Here is a 20,625-nt window from a genome sequence, read left to right as displayed (position 1 = left end):
CCTTAACCAGTGTACTGGGCCAGTGACAGAACCCATGTCCCCACAATGACCCTATTCATTGCAGTGGAATTCTTAACCCACTGTATCACAGCAGGAACTCCCTCTGTCTCTTTTTAAATTCTTCCCTCCCCCAAATCAGCTGGTTTAGTTTTGTTTTGGTTTTAGTACCTGGAACATAATGAAGGTTAATATATCCAAGGTAGCCTTATTACTGTACAGCCCTTAGAGATTTCAGAGCATTTCCATATCATATGTTTCTCTAGATTTTAGGTATCATCCTTTGCCGTTAGCTAGTCTGAAATTAATTTTCTCATTTTAGAGATGAAGGCACTGAGATCCAGAAAGTGTGAGTGAATTGCTCACATTCACACAGGTAGCATCATGATTGTAGGACCAAGCCTTCACTTCAGGTATTCTTAAGTCCCGGATCACCATTTTTTTTATATTAAAATATAGCTGATTTACAATATTTCTTCAATTTCTGTTGTACAGCAAGGTGATCCAATCACACATAGTTCCCTGGGCTGTAAAATAGGATCCCATTGCTCATATGTTCCAAATGTAAAAATTTTCATCCACCGACCCCAAACTCCCTGTCCATTCCACTCCCTCCTCCCTGCCCCCTGACAACCACAAGTCTGCGCTCCATATCCCTGATCCATTTCTGTTCTGTAGATAGGATCATCTGTGCTATATGTTAGATTCCACATATAAGTGATATCATATAGTATTTGTCTTTTTCTTTCTAATATCACTTAGTATGAGAATCTCCAAATCAGCTGTTAATGTGATACACTTCTTTGTGTAACTGCTTCTTGAGCAAATATGACCTATCAGAAAGTCAGTGAGATTTTCTTTTTTTTTTTCTTTTGACTGCATAAGCATTCTACACAAAGATTCTAAAAATCACATCACAATATAAGTCATAAGGCTGGCCCTGATCTTTAAACCCTGAGGTTGTATTCTAGCCTTTACCAGGGAAACAAAAATTTGTAGCAAAGAATACATAGTAAACAATTTCTGAGTTGCTTCTTAGGTAGCTGGCAATGGAAAAACAGACATTAGACTTTGAATGAAGGTGGGAGTAAGGCATGGCACAGCACACATTAAAAAGTAGAATATCATGGAGTTCCCATTATGGCTCAGTGGGCCTAGTATCCCTGGCTTCACTCTGTGGGTTAAGGATCTGGTGTTGCTGCAAGCTGCCACATAGGTTGAAGATGCAGCTTGGATTTGGTGTTGCTGCTACATGGATTAGGCCAGCAGCTGCAGCTCCAATTCCACCCCTAGCCCAGGAACTTCCATGAGGTACAGGTGTGGCCCTAGAAAGACAAAAAAAGAAAACAATAACAAAGAAACTAAAAGCAATACATAGAACATCATGTACATCGATGCTTGTTTGAGGGAGTATGGACAAACATTTTTTTTAAGAGTAAAGGAATATTTAAATCTATCACCAGTTTACAGAGATAGTTTCTGGGGCCCCAGAGTTTCAAGGGGCAGGCCTGTGACCAGGACACTTCTGATTCCAACCTGTGAGACCAGATATTTGAGAACTGTACCTGCCCCATGATTGCCTTAATTATTTTTATCTTGTGAGTAATACTTTTTTTATTAGAAAGTAAAAGTAAGCAAAAGCAAACCCCCAACTTAAAAAGTATTTAAGTTTGTGGCTTATGCCACAGCAGGAACTCCCCCTTATTTTCTAATAGCAATTCTTTTATATATAAACTGCAATTTCTGTTCAGCCAGGAAATACTCACAGCAGAGAGAAATGATTGACATGGCATGCAGCTTGTTCTCCGACCTGATATAAGGTCGCATACAGATGACAAAGATGTTTCCAAAGCATGTAACCGCAGATACAACCCAAACGAATACTCTCTGAATAATGCTTGCCAAGAGATTCTCTAAAGATGAGATTCCATCAGTGTTTGGTTTACAGCTGCGAACATGTGGTGCATAGCCACAGTATTGGAATTTCTTAAAATATCTGATGCACAAAGAGAAGGGAAAATAAGATTTTAAATTTAAGTCAGTGTCTACTCTGCATTTTCTCAGCAGAAAGAAAATGTCTTAATATGAGACTCAGAGGAATGCAAAACATTAAGAATCCTAAAGCTTTAAACTTTAATTCTCATTAACTTGATTTTATGGTTAAAGAACGTCAAAGAGGAGTTCCCGTTGTGGCATGGCAGAAACGAATCCGACTAGGAACAATAAGGTTGCAGGTTTGATCCCTGGCCTCACTCAGTGGGTTAAGGATCCGGCCTTGCTGTGAGCTATGGTGTAGGTCACAGATGTGACTCAGATCTGGCCTTGCTGTGGCTGTGGTGTAGGCCAGTGGCTACAGCTCTGATTAGACCCATAGCCTGGGAACCTCCATATGCCACAGGTGTGGCCCTAAAAAAACAAAAAGGCGAAAAAAAAAAAAAAAAGAATGTTAAAGGGAATGAACCTATCTACAAAACAGAAACAGACTCAGACATAGATAACAGACTTGTGGTTGCCATGGGGGAGCGGGGAGGGGGAAGAGGGGAGGGAGGGAGAGTTTGGGGTTAATAGATGCAAACTATTACATTTAGAATGGATTAGCAACGAGGTCCTACTGTACATCACAGGGAACTATAGCCAGTCTTTTGCGATGGACAATGATGGAAGATAATGTAAAAAAAGGAATGTATATATGTATGACTGGGTCACTTTGCTATACAACAGAAATTGGCACAGCAATGTACATTACCATAGTTCAAAAAAAAAAAAAAGAATGTGTAGGGAAGAGCAGCAGATAGGCATAGTGAACATACAAGTGTTAAGACATATCTTAGAATATAAATCAACGGTTAGCGTGTGATTAAGACAATCCATCCAAGGAAACTTATTGTGTGTTTAATGTTTAGTGTATGTAAATGCACTGTTACATAGCTCCATGCTATCAGCTGCAACTGATTTTGCTTTTTCACACAAAAAGAAGAGAAGAGAAGGGAAGAGAGGTAACAGCTTTGTCCTCTGTGATTCTATGGTTTTCTATTAAAGTTATGTGATCTGGAACTACTTGCTAACACGCTTATCTTTCACATTAGATTTTGGTACATAATAAGACGTTCAATAAATATTTGTTGAGTGAATTCTTTCATCAGTAGAGAGATCTTCCCAGAGAATCAGTAATTACTATGGTGTTGCCACTGACACTAACACCATTTTTCGAGGATCTTCCAAGGATCAGGAATAACTTCTCAAAACAACTCCATGAGGTTTTTATCAGTATTATCATTTGAGGAGATAAACCTTCAAAAGAGGCAAATTATCTGCCAAGAAAATTTTCCAGTACCTGTAGAATGGGGATTAAAATTAGATCTTATTGCCCCTAAATCCATGTATTCTGGCAAAAAAATAGCAATGATCTTTGTAGTATAAACAGTTTGTAATAATTCAAGATCAAATCTTAACAATTATAGTATATTGTTCTGTTGTGTAACTCTTGTTGCCTGGATACCAGGATCTGCTACAGTTTCTGCTCAATTCAAGTCTGCTCCTTGAGTTGTTTCTTGGGTTTTAGGAGTTACACCATTTTCTTCCAATAAACTCTGCTTTGCTTAATTTATTCAGTGTTTTATGTTGTGTGCAAACAAGAAAATTTTACAAGCATGTTCTCTAAGGAGCTACAGAAAAAAACAACAACCCCAAACCAGAGCATCCTCTGTTAGATTTAAAATACAAGCAAGGTTTTAGAGTGGTGGTTGCTGCCATGATTGGGAATTAATTAACGGGGATCATTCTAATACCTGCTATATATTGCAATCAATTAAAGAAAATGTTTCTGAAGCATGTAATTGATGGTGTGATAAGACAGTTCTCCATTTATCCATACATCCTTGCTCCATCATGTGCTGACATCCGGGCAATTTTCCCTGAGGAGGATTTCTCTCTTCCTTTCTCCATTTATATCAATTATTTACAATTATGTTATGTTGTTTATGTAAATTCCTACCTCTTCATCTGGTCACAGATGAGTGAGTACAAATTACTTACTCATCAGGCAAAATATGTGAATGGCATCAGAGCTGAAGAGAGCTTACAACCTTCCTTCCACACTCATGTTCTCTGACATTCACACAAACCTTTTTTTTCTTTCTTTTTTTTTTCAGCTGCGCCCATGGCATGCAGAAGTTCCTAGGCCAGGGATCGAACCCATGCCATAGCAGTGACTGGAACCACAGCAATGACAAGGCTGGATCCTTAACCTGCTGAGCCACCAAGGAATCCCCCCAAAAACCTCCTTTGATTCTACCAAATCATGGAAAACTAAAATCACCTCACACAATATCGACGCTCTAAGAGTTAATTATCATTTCAGCAAATTAGATAGTAAGAAATGTTAATAGATTGGATGCATTGGGTACAGTTGGTATTAGCACAACACATATGGAAACATAAAAGATTGAATGAAGGTGAAGAACAAGAAAAAAGCCTGCTTACATGTGAGAGAGATTCGTGAGAGGTCTGAACATCCTTTGCTGGATATTTGAAATTTCAAGTCCTTCTAGACTGCTAAAAATATCAAATTAATTATCAAAAAACATGTTATGCAGGATATAATAAAATGAGTTTCTGTGCAGGAAAGTTTAGTAAAATGTTATTAGTTAACACTTATTCTGAACTAAACATTCATACTTAGGCATTTCTCTAACATTTCTTATCTTCCTTCCTTCCTTCCTTCCTTCCTTTCTTTCTTCTTTCTTTCTTTCTTTCTTTCTTCTTTCTTTCTTTCTTTCTTTCTTTCTTTCTTTCTTTCCTTCTTTCCTTCTTTCCTTCTTTCCTTCTTTCCTTCTTTCCTTCTTTCCTTCTTTCTTCCTTTCTTTTGGTTGCACCCAGGGCATGGATAAGTTAGTGGGCTAGGGATTGAGTGGGCATCATAGCAATGACAGGAGCCCCAGCAGTGACAATGCTAGATCCCTAACCCACTAAGTCACCAGGGAACTCCTCTAACTCCTTTAAAAAAATTTTTTTATTAAATTTTTTTCATCAAATGAAAGCTTCTTTAAACTCTATAGTGCTCTATCATTTTCAAAATTCTTTCACATGACTTCATATAATTCCATAATAATCCTTTTTTCCCTCACCAATTTCTTTTTTGATTCTGCTATTTATACACATATATCTCCCAATTTAAATTTTTTGGCTCCTCATAGATTGTGGCACAAAGCTTTGTGCATGATATCTATTCAAGAAATATTTGTTAAATAAATAAGCATTATCTTTAGACAATATTATGATAGCAGGGGTGTTTTATGTTCTTGAAAATTTTCTAAAAATTTTAAATAATACTTTTTTTCCTAATAAAATGACATTTTAGTGAGGGAATAGTTAACTAAAGATTACCTTCTCAAGGCAATTCTTGGACCTTAACTAATTTGTGTGTGTGTGTGTGTGTGTGTGTGTGTGTGTATTACAAGTAATGATTTATATAATCTAGAAAATTCAATGTTTGGATAACCACAGCTATAATAAATTCTTAGTACCTGGTGTTAATGAAGGAATAAATATGCATAGATTTACTCAGAGGATCAAAGCAAACAATCTGGTATAAGATCCTGGTGGCTATAGAAAAATACAAAATTATTAACTATTATTTAATTTTTAGCTTATAAATATGAAAGATTAAACTAATAGCTATCTGTTTATAGCCTAGCAAGCACCCTGTTTCTGTGGAGTTTAACTAACATCCTGGAAATAAAGCTTTTGATTTTAGAGATTCTATCAATCTTATTTTATAGAATTTATTGGCTATTAGTATACAAACAAAAATCACATCATAAAAATATCCCCATAGGTATATACTTACAGAGACTTGAGTTTGACAAGATAATCAAATTGGTTTGCTTGAATTTTCTGGATTGGGTTATAGGAAAGATTCCTGTATTTTAAAAAAGGAAGCAAAAGTCATTTCTAGAAACTACTTGAGTAAAAAGAAAATGCAACTATTGACTGAGGGTTACTTTTAAACATTTTTTGTTGATTATAGCCGTTGCCCCAGAGGGCTCATTGGACATTCAAATGGGTTGATGGAAATAAAACACTTAGAACAGCGCATAGTTCTCAGTAAGTGCTCTGTGGCTGTGCTAATAATGGAGAGAGGTTAGATAACATGAGCATGAAAGTGGAGTGGTGGAGAAACAACTCCAACTGGAGGAGGTAGGTACCCCAAAACATGCTGTGCTCACTTCAGATTTTGCATATAATCTGGTGTGGCTTAAATGAAAGAAAAATAATCTCATTTAGTAAAAATTTAAATTAATAAAATCATAATGAATCCTTTTTACAATAAATTATGTCAAGGAGTGGCCTATTGTATTAGCAATCTGTGAAGCATGAAATGAAAAGCAAAAATCCATGGCTAGGAAAAAAGAGATATAATTCAAAGTAATGGTCTAGCTGAACACAAATGGAGAACATTTCAACATCTTTGTAGAATAACACCTTGAAACAAGAGTCATTGATTAAGTGGAACTTCTCAGGGCAGTTTCACTTTTTTAAGAAATTTATTCCAGATTAGACCATTAGTTGGGTAAGGGAGGGGTGGTGATTACAGAAAAAAGGAACGAGAGGAAGAATGACAACGAAAAATGTGTTGTGTGTGTGAAAAAAAAAAGGCAAATCAATATTCTATGAACAGAAACAAAACCATCTTAATAAAGGCCATATGTGAAAGCCAAAACTAACATTATGCTCAATGGTGAAAGGCTGAAAGCCTTATCTCTAAATTTAGTAATGGGACAAGTATGCTTATTTCCACCATTTCTATTTAACATAGTGCTGGAAGTCCTAGCCAGAGCAATCAGGCAAGAAATAAAAGGCATCCAAATTGGGAAGGGGGAAGTAAATGTTTGCTGATGACACAATTTTATGTGTTTAAAACCCTAAAGATTTCACACACACACACATACACACACACAAAACTGTCAGAACTAACAAACAATTCAGCAAAATTGCCAAATATGAAGCCAACACATAATGATCAGACAAAATCAATAATCAAATGCAATAACAAACAAGAATCAAATGCATTTCGATACATTAATCATGAGCAATCCAAATTGAAAATTAAGAAAAGAATTCCATTTACAATAACATCAAAAGAACAAAATTCTTAGGAATAAATAATTTGAAAAAAGGTGAAAGACTTGTACTTTGAAAACAAAAGGTTGCTGAAAGAAATTAAAGAAATGAAGGGATTAATATGGCAGAGGAGAAGGACATGAAGCTCACTGTCTCCCACAAATACATCTACACATGGAATGAGTCTCATGGAACATCTACTAATTGCTGATATAAGACCTCAGACTTTCAAAAGGGCAAGAACATCTCCATGTAATAGGATAGGACAAAACAAAAAAAGAAAAAAAGAAAGAGAGAGAAAGGAATTGGGATGGGACTAGTGCCCCTGGGAGGGATCTGTGAAAGGGGAAAGGTTTCTGCACACCCAGAAGACCCCTCACTCTCAGGCAGACCAGCCAGAACAAAGGAGGAGCTTAAAAGCCTTGGAGATGAGTGCAGGAACTGGTTTGCAGAGAACAAAGTGGAGAAAGACTTGCACAGACGGTGCTGCCACCTGCATGCCCCAGCCTGAGATGCACCTTCCACTGAAGTGGGCAGGGGAAGGACCACCATGGGAACTTTCTCCATGTGTGGGCTTGCAGGCAGCAGGGTGCCCCTGGCATTAACTCTGGGGGAAGGAGTAAGCTGCTGCTGCCATCTCAGACTCCAGAAGTAGGTGCAGACTACTGTATCCACTGAGGGTCTTATGAGCAGGCAACAGTCACTGCCCTAACCTTCCCAGGAGGGCATGCAGTCTGCCAATGCCACTGCTGAGGGGCCTGTAACTGGGTGCCAATTGCTGCCCTAATCTTCCTGGCAGTGTGTGCAGGCTGGGCACCTGCATAACCCCTATCATGGGGATAATGGCCAGTATATACTGAGGAAAGAGATGGCAAGCATCCAAACCAAAACCATCCCTCACACACACGCACACACACACACAAATTAAACCCACACAAGTTATGTAGGAATGCTCCTGCACATAAATAGCCCTCCAACACTACAGTAGACAATTGTTTCTTATAAACTCACAGAGTAAGAGAAATGTAAGCAAAATGAAGACGCAGAAGAAACAGTCTCAATTAAAAGACCAAGAGAATTCTCCTGAAGGAACAATGAAACAGAACTTTTTAGTCTAATAGAAACCAAGTTTAAAAAGGAGATAATGAAAACACTGAAGGAATTAGGAAAAGCTATCAACAGAAATGCAGATTACTGCAAAAAGGAACTAGAAACTATAAGGAGAAGCCAAGAAAAACTAGAAAATTCATTTGCTGAGATGAAAGCTGAGCACAAGGCATTGACTAGCAGAATAAATAATGCAGAAGAAAGAACAAGTGGTCTGGAACATAGGATGATGGAATTAATCAAAACAGGCAGACAGAAAACCAAATGAAAAAAATAAAAACAATATAAGGGTCTTAAGAGATAATATAAAGCATACCAAAATATGCATAATAGGAATTCCAGAAGAAGAAGAAAGAGAAAAGGGTATCGGAAATGTATTTGAAGAAATTATGGCTGAAAACTTCCCAAACGTAAATAAGGAAATAGATATCCAGACACAAGAAGCACAAGATGAACACAAACCAAGACATATTATAACAAAAATTGCAAAAGTTAAAGATAAAAGAGAGGATTCTAAAGGCAGCAAGAGAAAAACACAGTTAATTACAAGGGAACCCCATCAGTTGATTTCTCTACAGAAACAGTGTAGACCATAAGGGAATTGTACAATATATTCAAAGCCTTGAAACTGAAAAATCTGCAGCTTAGAATACTCTACCCACCCAGATTATCATTTACAATAAGAGAAATAAAGAATTTCTCAGACAAGGAAAAACTAAAAGAATACAGCAATATTAAGACTATGCTAAAGAAATATTGAAAGGTTTTCTCTAAATAGAAAAGAGCCAAGAAGATATAGGAAGGAGGAAATCACAATTGGAAAGTAAATCTCTTAAATGAGCCAGTATACAGATCAAAAAGAAAACTATTTGTGAAAGTAATGATAAACACAAGGAACAGCAAAAGGATAAATATGAAGATGTATAAAAGGATATCCAAATTATAAAAGGTGGGGAAGGAAAGTAAGAAAATATAGATTCTTTTTTTAAAGAATGTGTTTAGCCTATATCACTATCAGTCTAAATCAAGCAGATATAGGAAAGGGTTAACATACTTGAACAACAGAGCAACCATAAACCCCAAACAAACAATAGTTTCACAAAAACCAAAAAGAAGAGGTCAAAAGCATAATATAAAAGGAAATCATCAAACCATAAAAAGAAAAAGAAAGGAACAAAGAGAAACATAGAATCAACTGGAAAACAAGGTTTAAAATGGCAATAAATACATAAATTATCAATAATTACCTTAAAAGTCAGTGGACTGAATGACATACATAGAGTGACAGGCTGAATTAAAATAACAAGAGCCTACAGTATGCTGCCTACTAGAGACCCATGTTAGGGCAAAGGAAACACAAAGATTGAAAGTGAGGGGATGGAAAAAATATTACATGTGAATGGAAATGACAAGAAAGCAGAAATCACAATACTCATACTAGACAAAATAGACTTTAAAATAAAGGCCATAAAGAAAGATAAAGGAGGATACTATTTAATGATAAATGCATCAATTGAAGAAGAGGATGTTTTGGAGTTCCCATCATGGCTCAGTGGTTAATGAATCTGACTAGGAACCATGAGGTTGAAATGAAACCTCATTTCAACAACAACGAAAACACAACCATACAACAATTTATGGGATGCCACAAAAATAGTTCTTAGAGGGAAGATCATAGCAGTATGAAGAGGAAGACCGAAAGTCCTCCTCAAAAAACAAAAAAATCTCAAATAAACAACCTAACCTACCACCTAAAGGAATTCGTAAAAGAAGAACAAACAAAACCTAAAGTCAGCAGAAGAAAAGAAACCATGAATATTGGAGAGAAAATGAATGAAATGAAAATTAAAATAACAGTAGAAAAAAATCAATAAAACCAAGAGTTGGGTTTTTTGAAAGGGTAAACAAAATTGTCAAACCTCTTGTCAGACTCACCAAGAAGAAGTGAGAGAGAACTCAAGAAAATAAAATAAGAAATTAAAAAGGAGAAATCACAACTGATACTGAAGAAATTAAAAAAAAATAAGAGAATACTATGAATAATTATATGCCAGCAAATTTTACAACCTAGAAAAAATGGGCAACTTTCTAGAAACATACAGCCAACCAAAACTGAATCAAGAAGAAATAGATCATTTGAACAGACCAATCACTAGAAATGAATTTGAATTTGTAATTGAAAAAAAAAACTCTTTGTAAACAAAAGTCCAAAACCAGATGGCTTCACAGGCACATTCTGCCAAACATGTAAAGAAGAACTTATATTGATCCTTCTTAAAATTTTTCAAAAGATAGAAGAAGAAGGAACACTCCCAAAGCCATTCCACAAAGCTATCATCATCCTGATACCAAAACCAGATGAAGATATTAGCAAAAAAGCAAATTATAGGCCAATATCTTTGATGAACATAGATGCAAAAATTCTCAACAAAATTTTAGCTGAGTCCAACAGTACATAAAAAATATACACCATGACCAAGTGGGATTCATCCCAAGTTCACTAGGATGGTTCATTGTATGCGAATCAATCAATGTCATACACCACATTAACAAAAGAAAAATAAAAAACCACATGATTGGAGTCCTTGTAGTGGCTCAGTGGAAACTAATCTCACTAGGATCCATGAGGACACAGGTTTGATTCCTGGCCTTGCTCAGTGGGGTAAGGATCTGGCATTGAGGTGAGCTGTGGTGTAGGTTGAAAACATGGCATGGATTTGGCGTTGTTGTGGCTGAGGTGTAAGCCAGTGGTTACAGCTCCGATTCAGCCCCTGGACTGGGAACTACCATATACTGCAGGTGCAGCCCTAAAACAAAAACAAAAAAAGAAACAAAACATACAACCCCCTCCACATGATCATCTCAATAGATGCAGAAAAAGCATTTGACAGACTCCATGATAAAAACTCTTACTAAAGTGGGTATAGGGGAACATATCTCAACATAATAAAAGCCATTTATAAAATATAACACTCAACAGAGAAAAGCCAAAAGTCTTCCTGCTAAAATCTGCAACAAGACAAGGATGCCCAATGTCACCACTTCTATTAAACATAGTATTGGAACTTCTAGCCACAGCAATCAGACAAGAAAAAGAAATAAATGGTATCCAAATTTTAAGGGAAGAGTTAAATCTGTCACTATCTGCAGATGACATGATACTATACATAGAAAACCCTAAGGACTCCACACAAAAACTACTGGATCTGATAAGTGAATTCAGCAATGTAGTAGGATACAAGATTAACATTCAGAAATCAGTTGCATTTCTTTACACTAACAATGAAATATCAAAAAAAGAGTATAAAAAAACCCTTTTAAAACACATTAAAAAATACCTAGGAATAAACCTGACCAAGGAGGTGAAAGACTGATATACTGAGAATTATAAATCATTAGTAAGTGAAATGTTAAAAGATGCAAAGAGATGGAAAGATAGCCCTTGCTCTTTGATTGAAAGAATTAATATTGTTAAAATACCCATATTATCCAAAGCAATCTACAGATTTAATCAGCTCTCTATCAAATTACTCATGATATTTTTCACAGGACTAGAACAAAAAATCCAAAAATTTATATGGAACCATAAGAGATCCAGAATTGCCAAAGCAATCCTTAGGAAAAGATAAAGCAGGAGGCATAACTCTCCCAGACTTCAGACAATGCTACAAAGATACAATAATCAAATTAGTGTGGTACTGGTACAAAAACAGACATATGAACCAATGGAAGAGAATAGAGAGCCCAGAAATAAACCCAGACACCTATGGTAAATTGGTATTTGACAAAGGAGGCGAAAATTTTTATATTCTTGTCTTGGGAAAAAGACAGTCTCTTCAGCAAGTAGTACTGGCAATATTGGACAGCTGCACGTAAATCAATGAAGTTAGAACACACCCTCACACCATGCACAAAATAAACTCAAAATGGCTTAAAGACTTAAACATAAGACATGCTAGCATAAAACTCCTAGAGGAGCACATAGACAAAACATTCTCTGACAAAATTATAGCAATGTTTTCTTAGATCAGTCTCCCAAGGCAATAGAAATAAAAACAAAAATAAACAAGTAGGACCTAACCAAACTTACAAGCTTCTGCACAGCAAAGGAAACCATAAAAATGCAAAAATACAACACAAGGAGATGGAGAAAAAATTTGCAAATGATGGAATTGACAAGGACTCCCAAATATACAAACAGTTCATACAAATCAACAACAAAAACAATCCAATCAAAAAATGGGCAGAAGTCTTTTCTCCAGATAAAACATACAGATGGCCAGTAGACACATGAAAAGATGCTCAATATCACTAATTATTAGAGAAATGCAAATAAAAACCACAGTGAAATACCTATACCTCACACTGTTCAGATTTACTATCATTAAAGTCTATAAATAACAAATGCTGGGGAGGGTGTGGAGAAAAGGGACCCCTCTTTCACTCTTGGTGGGAATATAAATTAGTAGAACCTCTATGGAAAACAGTACGGAGGTTCCTCAGAAAACCAAAAATATAACTACCATATGATCCAGCAATCCAACTCTTTGGCATATGCCCAAACAAAAGAAATGATTCAAAGGGATACATTAACCTCAATGTCCATTGCAGCAATATTTACAATAGCCAAGACTTGGAAACAACCTAAATGTGCATCTCCAGATGAACAGATTAAGAAGGTGTGGTAGATGTATACAGTGGAATACTACTCAGCCATAAAATGAACAAAATAATGCCATTTGCAGCAGCATGGATGCAGCTATAGATTCTCATACTAAGTGATGTTAAGTCAGAAGGAGGACAAATACCATATGATATCAGTTATATGTGGAATCTAAAATATGACACAAATGAACTTACACAACAGAAAGAGACTCACAGACATGGAGAACAGACTTACGGTTGCCACCAGCAAGGGGGTGGGGGTTAAGTGGAAGGGACTGGGAGTTTGGGGTTGATAAATGCAAACTATTACATTTCGAATGGATAAGCAAAAGGTCCTATTGTATAGCACAGGTTATTATATCCAGTATCTTGTGATAAGCCATAATTTAAAAGAATTTAGAGGGAGTTCCCATCGTGGCGCAGTGGTTAACAAATCTGACTAGGAACCATGAGGTTGTGGGTTCGATCCCTGCCCTTGCTCAGTGGGTTAAGGATCTGGCGTTACCGTGAGCTGTGGTGTAGGTTGCAGATGCGGCTCGGATCCTGTGTTGCTTTGGCCCTGGTATAGGCTGGTGGTTACAGCTCCGATTCGACCCCTAGCCTGGGAACCTCCCATATGCAGCGAGAGCGGCCCAAGAAATAGCAAAAAGACAAAAAAAAAAAAAGAATATAGAAAAGAAAGCCTATAGGGAGTTCCTGTTGTGCCTCAGGGGAAACAAATCTGACTAGTATCCATGAGGATGCAGATTCAATCTCTGTGCTAGCTCAGTGGGCTGGGGATCCGGCATTGCCGTGAGCTGTGGTGTAGGTCACAGATGTGGCTTGGATCCCCTCGTTGCTGTGGCTGTGGTGCTGCCAGCAATAGCTCAGATTTGACCCCTAGCCTGGGAATTTCCATATGCTGCAGGTGTAGCCCTAAAAAGCAAAAAAAAAAGAATGTATATATATTTGTATAATTGTCACTTTGCTGTACAGTAGAAATTAGCATTACATTGTAAACAACATACTTTAAACAAAACAAATAATATTTGACAAAAAAGAAATTAAAGAAGATACCAATAAATTGAAAGACATCTGTGTTCATAGATTAAAAAATGGAATATTGTTAAGATGTCAATACTCCCCAAAGCAATCTACAGACTCAGTGTAATCTCTAGCCAAATCCCAATTATTTTTTTTGCATTAATCGAAAAACCCATCCTAAAATTCATATGGAATCTCAGGGGAATATAAATAAGTTAAATAACCTTGAAAAAGGAGAACAAAGTTGGAAGTCTCACTTCCTGATTCAAAACTTCCTACAAAGCCACAGAAGCCAAAACAGCATGGTAATAGTGTAAAGATAGTTATAGAGAAAAATGGAATAGAGACGATATCCTAGAACAATTCTTTGTATACATGGTCAAATACTTTTCAACACATGTCAAGACTGTTCAGTGGGGGAAAGGATGGTCTTTTCAACAGATGGAGCTGGGAAAATCAGACATTCACATGCGAAAACACGAGCCTATATCTTTCGCTTCTACCATGTACAAAATTAACTCAAAATGGACCAAAGGCCTGAATATAAATGCTAAAACTATACAACTCTTAGAAGAAATCCGAGGAGAAATGCTTTACAACATTGGATTAGGTGATGATTTCTTGTATATGATACCAAAAGCACGGGTAACAAAAAAAAAAAAAAAAAAGAAAGAAAATTCAGACTACATCTAAATCAAAAACTTTTATGCATCAGAAAACACTGTCAATACAGTGAAAAGCTAACCTACAGAATAGGAGAATATATATATATCTGAAAATGATTTAGTATCAAAAATATATGTATTCTTACAACTTAATGAAAACTGAAACAACACAATTTAAAAATGGGCAAAGAATTTGAGACATTCTCTAAGCAAGATACACAAATGGTCAATAAGCAAATGAAAAGATGCTCAACATCAATAGTCATTAGGGAAAGGTAAATCAAAACCACATGAAATACCATTTCACATCCTTTAGGTTGGCTATTATAAAAAATTATAAAATAGCAAGTGTTGTAGAAGATATGGAGAAATTGGAACCCTTATGTACTGATAGTGGGAATGTAAAATAGTGTAGCCACTACAGAAGAGAGTATGGTGTTTCCTCAAAAAATTAAAGATAGTGTTACCGTAGGATCCAATAATTCTACTCTTGGGGATATATACCCAAAAGAATTGAAAGCAAGTTCTTAAACAGATATTTGTAACCCACGTTGACAGCAGCATTACTCACACTAGTTAAAAGGTGGAAGCCACCCAAATGTCCATCAATGGATGAATGGATAAATACAGAGTGCTATATACACAAAATGGATTATTATTCAGAATAATAATATTCAGAAATTTTGACATATGCTACATCATGGATGAACCTTGAAGACATTATGCTAAGTGACATCAGCCAGTCACAAAAGAACAATTATTGTAAGATTCCACCTATATGAGGTACCTAGAGATGTCAAAATCATAGAGACAACATGGTGTGTTAGCTGCTGGTGTGTATGTGGAGAGAATGGGAAGTTATTACTTAATAGGTATGAGTTTCAGTTTGGGAAGATGAAAAAGTGCTGGAGATGGACAGTGGTGGTGGTTGAGCGACAATGTGAATGTACACTTAAAAATGGTTAAAATGTAAATGTACATATGTATATTTTATCACAACTTAAACAATAAAAGAAATGAAAAAATAAAGATACAAAATTCATATCAGTCTTACAATTGTGAGAGCTCCTTCAGATCCTTAAATACATGTGGTGAAAGATTTTCAATCTTATTACTTCCTAAATCCCTAGGGAAATAATTGCAAACATGTCATATTACTTTCTTAGGACTTTATTCATAGTTCTGTAATTTATTAGAAAATCATTATACAACTTTTCAACCATGCTATTAGTGAGTTATACTAATTAATAGAAGTTGAAACTTTAAAAAGGGAGTGAAATGGTGAAAGATAAAAATATTTTATCTGGAGTTCCTGTTGTGGTGCAGTGGAAACGAATCCCATTAGTAACCATGAGGCTGAGTGTTCGATACCTGGCCTTTCTCAGTGGGTTAAGATCCCATGTTGCTGTGAGCTGTGGTGTAGGTCACAGACATGGCTTGGATCCTGCGTTGCCGTGGCTGTGGCGCAGGCTGGCAGTTGCAGCTCCTATTCAACCCCTGGCCTGGGAACCTCCATATGCTGCAGATGCAGCCCTAAAAAAAGACAAAAGAGTAAAAAAAAATTTTATCCCATTTTATAACTCACTCAGAGACAATACTTGGTTGTATTTGATCAATACAGATATGCATTTCTAATTCAATTAATACATGTGTTGTGCCTGTCTTTCTTTCTCCCCTCCCTCCCTCCCTCCTTCCCTTCCTTCCCTCCTTCCTTCCTTCCTTCTTTCCTTCCTTCCTTCCTTCCTTCCTTCCTTCCTTCCTTCCTTCCTTCCTTCCTTCCTTCCTTCCTTCCTTCCTTCCTTCCTTTCTTCCCTGTTAAGTAGAAATATGGTTTGGAGCCTTAATCTTTTCTTTTGCTTGGGTTTACTATGATTTTCAAGTGGAAGTGGATTATTTCAGGTGCTATTTTCTTCCACAGCTGACATGCACTGGATTTCATATATGGCTGGGACAGGATATTTCTTGTGTTACCTCATGTGTGTATAGAAGAGGGGGGCTGAACATGGAACGACCTTGTTGCTTAGTTGTAAGAAGATTTCGGAGAGTAGTAGCTCTTGTGGTAGCTTTGACGGTGGCAACTCTCATGAGATAGGCCTTGGATTCTTCTAAAGAAGACAATCTTCCAATAGGTTTGGGTTCTCCTCTGCCATCAAGACATACTAAAAAGATGCCTAACCATGTTCCCTATCCATCTCCAAATCCTATTGGTTGCCATAAGGAGAGGTAGGGGAATAGATCTATTTGTTACATAAATTGGAGTGCTTGTAAATCAAAAGTTAGGCTATTCAACTTGGAAAGGCAGGATGGTTTTATTTTTATTTATTTATTTTTTAGGCCTGCACTTGTGTGGCATAGGGATATATCCAGGCCAGGGGTTGAATCCGAGCTGCGGATGCAGCCTACTCCACAGCCACAGCAACATTGGATCAGAGCTGGATCTACAACCCATACTGTAGCTTGCAACATTGGATCCTCAACCCACTGGGCAAGGCCAGAGATGGAACCTGTGTCCTCACAGAGAAAACATTCTGTCCTTAACCGCTAAGTCACAATGGGAATTCCAGGGCAGGATAGTTTTAGATTGAGTTTTCAAAACTAAAAATAAGTAGTGAATATAACCAACATTATAAATGTCTTTGCTATAAGTGTTTTACTTTCATACTGTAAACTGAACCCCAAGACTGTTTTTTGTTATTTACGAATTTGTGGGTGAATTGTCTGTGAAGACAGTCTGATTTAAAAACTAAAGAAATCTTTCTAAAATTTCATCCTTTTCTTAAAATCCTCCAATAGCTCATTGTTACATAGAAGATAAACATCAAAACTGCTTAGGGTGCTATAAAAAGTCTCTCAGTATCTAAGTATCTTGCCACTCTCTAGCTTTTCAGCTTAATTTCCTACTACTTTCTACTCAGTCAAAATGATTTTCACCATGGCCCAAATGCACTTCAGTATTCTTTTTTTTTTTTTGGTCTTTTTGTCATTTAGGGCTGCACTTGTGGCATATGGAGGTTCCCAGGCCAGGAGTTGAATCGGAGCTGTAGCCACTGACCTATGCCAGAGTCACAGCAAAGTGGGATTTGAGCCGCCTTTGCAACCTACACTACAGCTCATGGCAACGCCAGATCCTTAACCCACTGAGTGAGGCCAGGGATCGAACCCAAGTTCTCATGGATGCTAGTCGAGTTCGTTAACCACTGAGCCATGATGGGAACTCTGCACTTCAGTATTCTATCCTCTGGGTTTTTTGCATGAGTGTTTCTTTCTGCCTGTAATAAGCTTTGCTACTTGTTCTTCTGGTGAAGTCCCTATGCATCCTTCAAGATTCTGCTCCTATAAACAAGGATTTACTGCAGTGCATAGGGAACTATATTCAGTATCTCATAATAACTTATAATGGAAAAGAATCTGAAAAATATATTGCATAATTGAATCAGTTTGCTGTACACCTGAAACTAACACAATACTGTAAATAACTATACCTCAAAAAGAAAAATTCTGCTGTCAGGCTCCTCCTCTGTGACTGGGTGGTTAAATAATTTTCTTCTCTGTTCTGCCATAAGTAGCATGTATAACACACACAGGAATGTAGCATCATATTAAAATTGTTTCTGCACATCTGTGCTCCTTACCTGAAGGAAAGGAGTTCTTTGAGTACATGAAATATACCTATTCATTTTGGGCTTTCCAGCATATAGCTTAGTTTTTTTGTTTGTTTGTTTGTTTTTGTTTGTTTTTTGGTTATACCTGTGGCATGCAGAAGTTCCCAGACCAGGAATCGAACCTGAGCCACAGCAGTAACAACACTGGGTCCTAGGCTTCCAGGGAGTTCCTAGCTTAGTGTTGGAATAACTCTTCTTCCCACCCCTAATTAGAAGTCTATGAATAGACTGAATCTGCTTCACATTTAGTGGCCGCACAATTTCACTTCCTTGTATGCAAAGCCAAGTGAAATATTGATCACATGAGTGAGGCGGTGTGGAAAACCGATTTAGATGAATCCACTAGGATATTAAACCTGGAAATATCACGTTCAGCGGTTTCTGATGGGAGTGCTGGTTTTGGCTCTCAGAGCAAACATAGACATATAGTTCTTTTATCATGAATCATATAACAGCGACCATTTGTCCCAGATCTTAAATGACATGTAATAAGACCATTTTCTCAGTTTTGGTTTAGGAAATTTGGCCTAAACTTAACTGGACTTGAGGTTCATTTCTGAACAAGCTCAGGAAACCCATTATCACTTAGAGTAGTCGACTTCAAAAGCACAAATTAAATCAAGTGTGTTGCAAAAAGTTTCTGCTACCAGGACTATAAAGTCGACTCTGAGAAGTGAATCCTATTGCTACCACTTGATTTGCCCTCTTTAATTCTGTTGGTGGGCTCAAGCCAGGACGGTCACAGAGGGTCATCTAGCCCTCTCACAAAAGGATAGTCATCTGATTTTAGGTCTAGACTCATCCATTTACAGCCATCACCGCTTAGAAAACATGGCATTTTGTCCTTGTCAATCTGATTTTCCGGGCCAGTGTTTAGTACAGGATTTGGCAGAATTTAGGCAGGACTAATTGTTGGCTTTAGGTTACCTTTTTTCTTTTTTCTTTTTTTTTTTGTTGCTCTTTCATTTACCTCTGAGCCTGGCTCAGCACTGGCTATGCACTAAGCTGTTGTGTCCCATGCTTGCTGCTGGCTACTGATGCACAGAACTTGCACCTTAGTGCCATCATGAAGGTTAGGACTTGGAGAATTTGCCTTCTGGTTTTTAGAGAGCTGTAGCAAGCAGGCTAAAACAAGTGCAAGTATGGACCCCTTGACTAAGTATTTTAATGGCTAGGTGATACCTTTTGAGTCACCTAACGCACCTTTCCCTACTGAGAATAAAATAATGACCTGACGTGCTGATATGATTCACTTGCCAGACCCCAGGAATTGTTACAGCAGATGCTTGGTTTTGATATGTATTGAGACATTCTTGTATGTTTTGTGAATGATTGGTACTATCCACCAAAAATGTTTTAAGCTAAGGGTTATGGGGAAAATGGTGGGTTTTTCATGCCTTGTTTATGATGCTTTGCGTCAAATCTTGGAATGTTTCCTGAGGAATGTTTCTGCTGGTAGCATATATATTCCCTTTACCTGTCTTAGTGTGAAGGTAAGGTGCCTAGAGAGACCTTTAATTTCATTAATTTTTATGGAAAAGTTTTAATGAGTCAAAGTTCTGCCCAGCTAATTGTCAAAACATGGAGTTCTGTCTACACTCCAGATTCTCTCTAGGAAACAAAAAATCAAACTAGCTGCTAGCCCAAAGCTTAGCAAAAATCTAATGGAAGAAACAAATACTAAAAAATTAAAAATTGTCTAAAGGACATGTACTTCATTCATTGTTTTATGTATATTTTATTTGGACAATCAGCTACTACGTGTTTGGATTGCAAGGCTTTGATTTATCAGAGAGTTGCTTTAATGTCCTTTGGAATTATGTCATTGACTTAAGAAAGGGACATTAAATAGCTACCTTTAAAAAAACAAACTTATGGTTACCAAAGGGAAAGTGAGGAGGGATAAATTAGGGGCTCAGGATTAAAATATACACACTACTATATATAAAATAGAAAAACAAGGACCTACTGTATAGAACAAGAAATTATACCCAATATATTGTAATAACTTATAGTGGAAAAGAATCTGAAAACTGAATCACTGTGCTGTACACTTGAAGCTAACAAAACATTCTAAATCAACTGTATTTCAATAAAATTTTCAAAAATAGATGTCTTAGCTTTCTTCTTCATTATTATAGGCTGGGATGTTATCAACACAGTGCCTAATTTCCTTATGGATCCAAGATTATCCTTTTGTTTCAGAATAGCAAAGTAGTGTCTTTTTATTTCCTAGTCTCTGAATTCTAATTTTCTGGGAAACTTAAATTTGCTGCTTCTCTTTAGCAGTGGGACAGAGTGGTATAGGATGTATTTTATTTATGTTTTCCCTTACTTTATTCTTTCTCCACAGTTGTCTTTCCTTTACCTCACTTTCCTCAAAT

The 20,625-nt window shown here is 36.8% G+C and overlaps 1 protein-coding gene across 1 annotated transcript in view; it reads right to left on the bottom strand.

Moving 5' to 3' along the window:
• The window catches only part of RXFP1 (relaxin family peptide receptor 1), a 128,440-nt gene that overhangs the window by 5,001 nt on the left and 102,814 nt on the right, over positions 1–20,625 (bottom strand). Inside the window, 4 exon segments of the mRNA XM_047799240.1 lie at positions 1,764–1,993; positions 4,480–4,551; positions 5,846–5,917; positions 15,634–15,705. Coding sequence (XP_047655196.1) covers positions 1,764–1,993; positions 4,480–4,551; positions 5,846–5,917; positions 15,634–15,705 — 446 coding nt within the window.

The sequence above is a fragment of the Phacochoerus africanus genome, chromosome 10, assembly GCF_016906955.1.
Source record: "Phacochoerus africanus isolate WHEZ1 chromosome 10, ROS_Pafr_v1, whole genome shotgun sequence".
In the NCBI taxonomy this organism is placed as follows: Eukaryota; Metazoa; Chordata; class Mammalia; order Artiodactyla; family Suidae; genus Phacochoerus; species Phacochoerus africanus.
The sequence above is the reverse complement of the archived record's forward strand: the minus strand, read 5'-3'. Positions and strand labels throughout refer to the sequence as shown.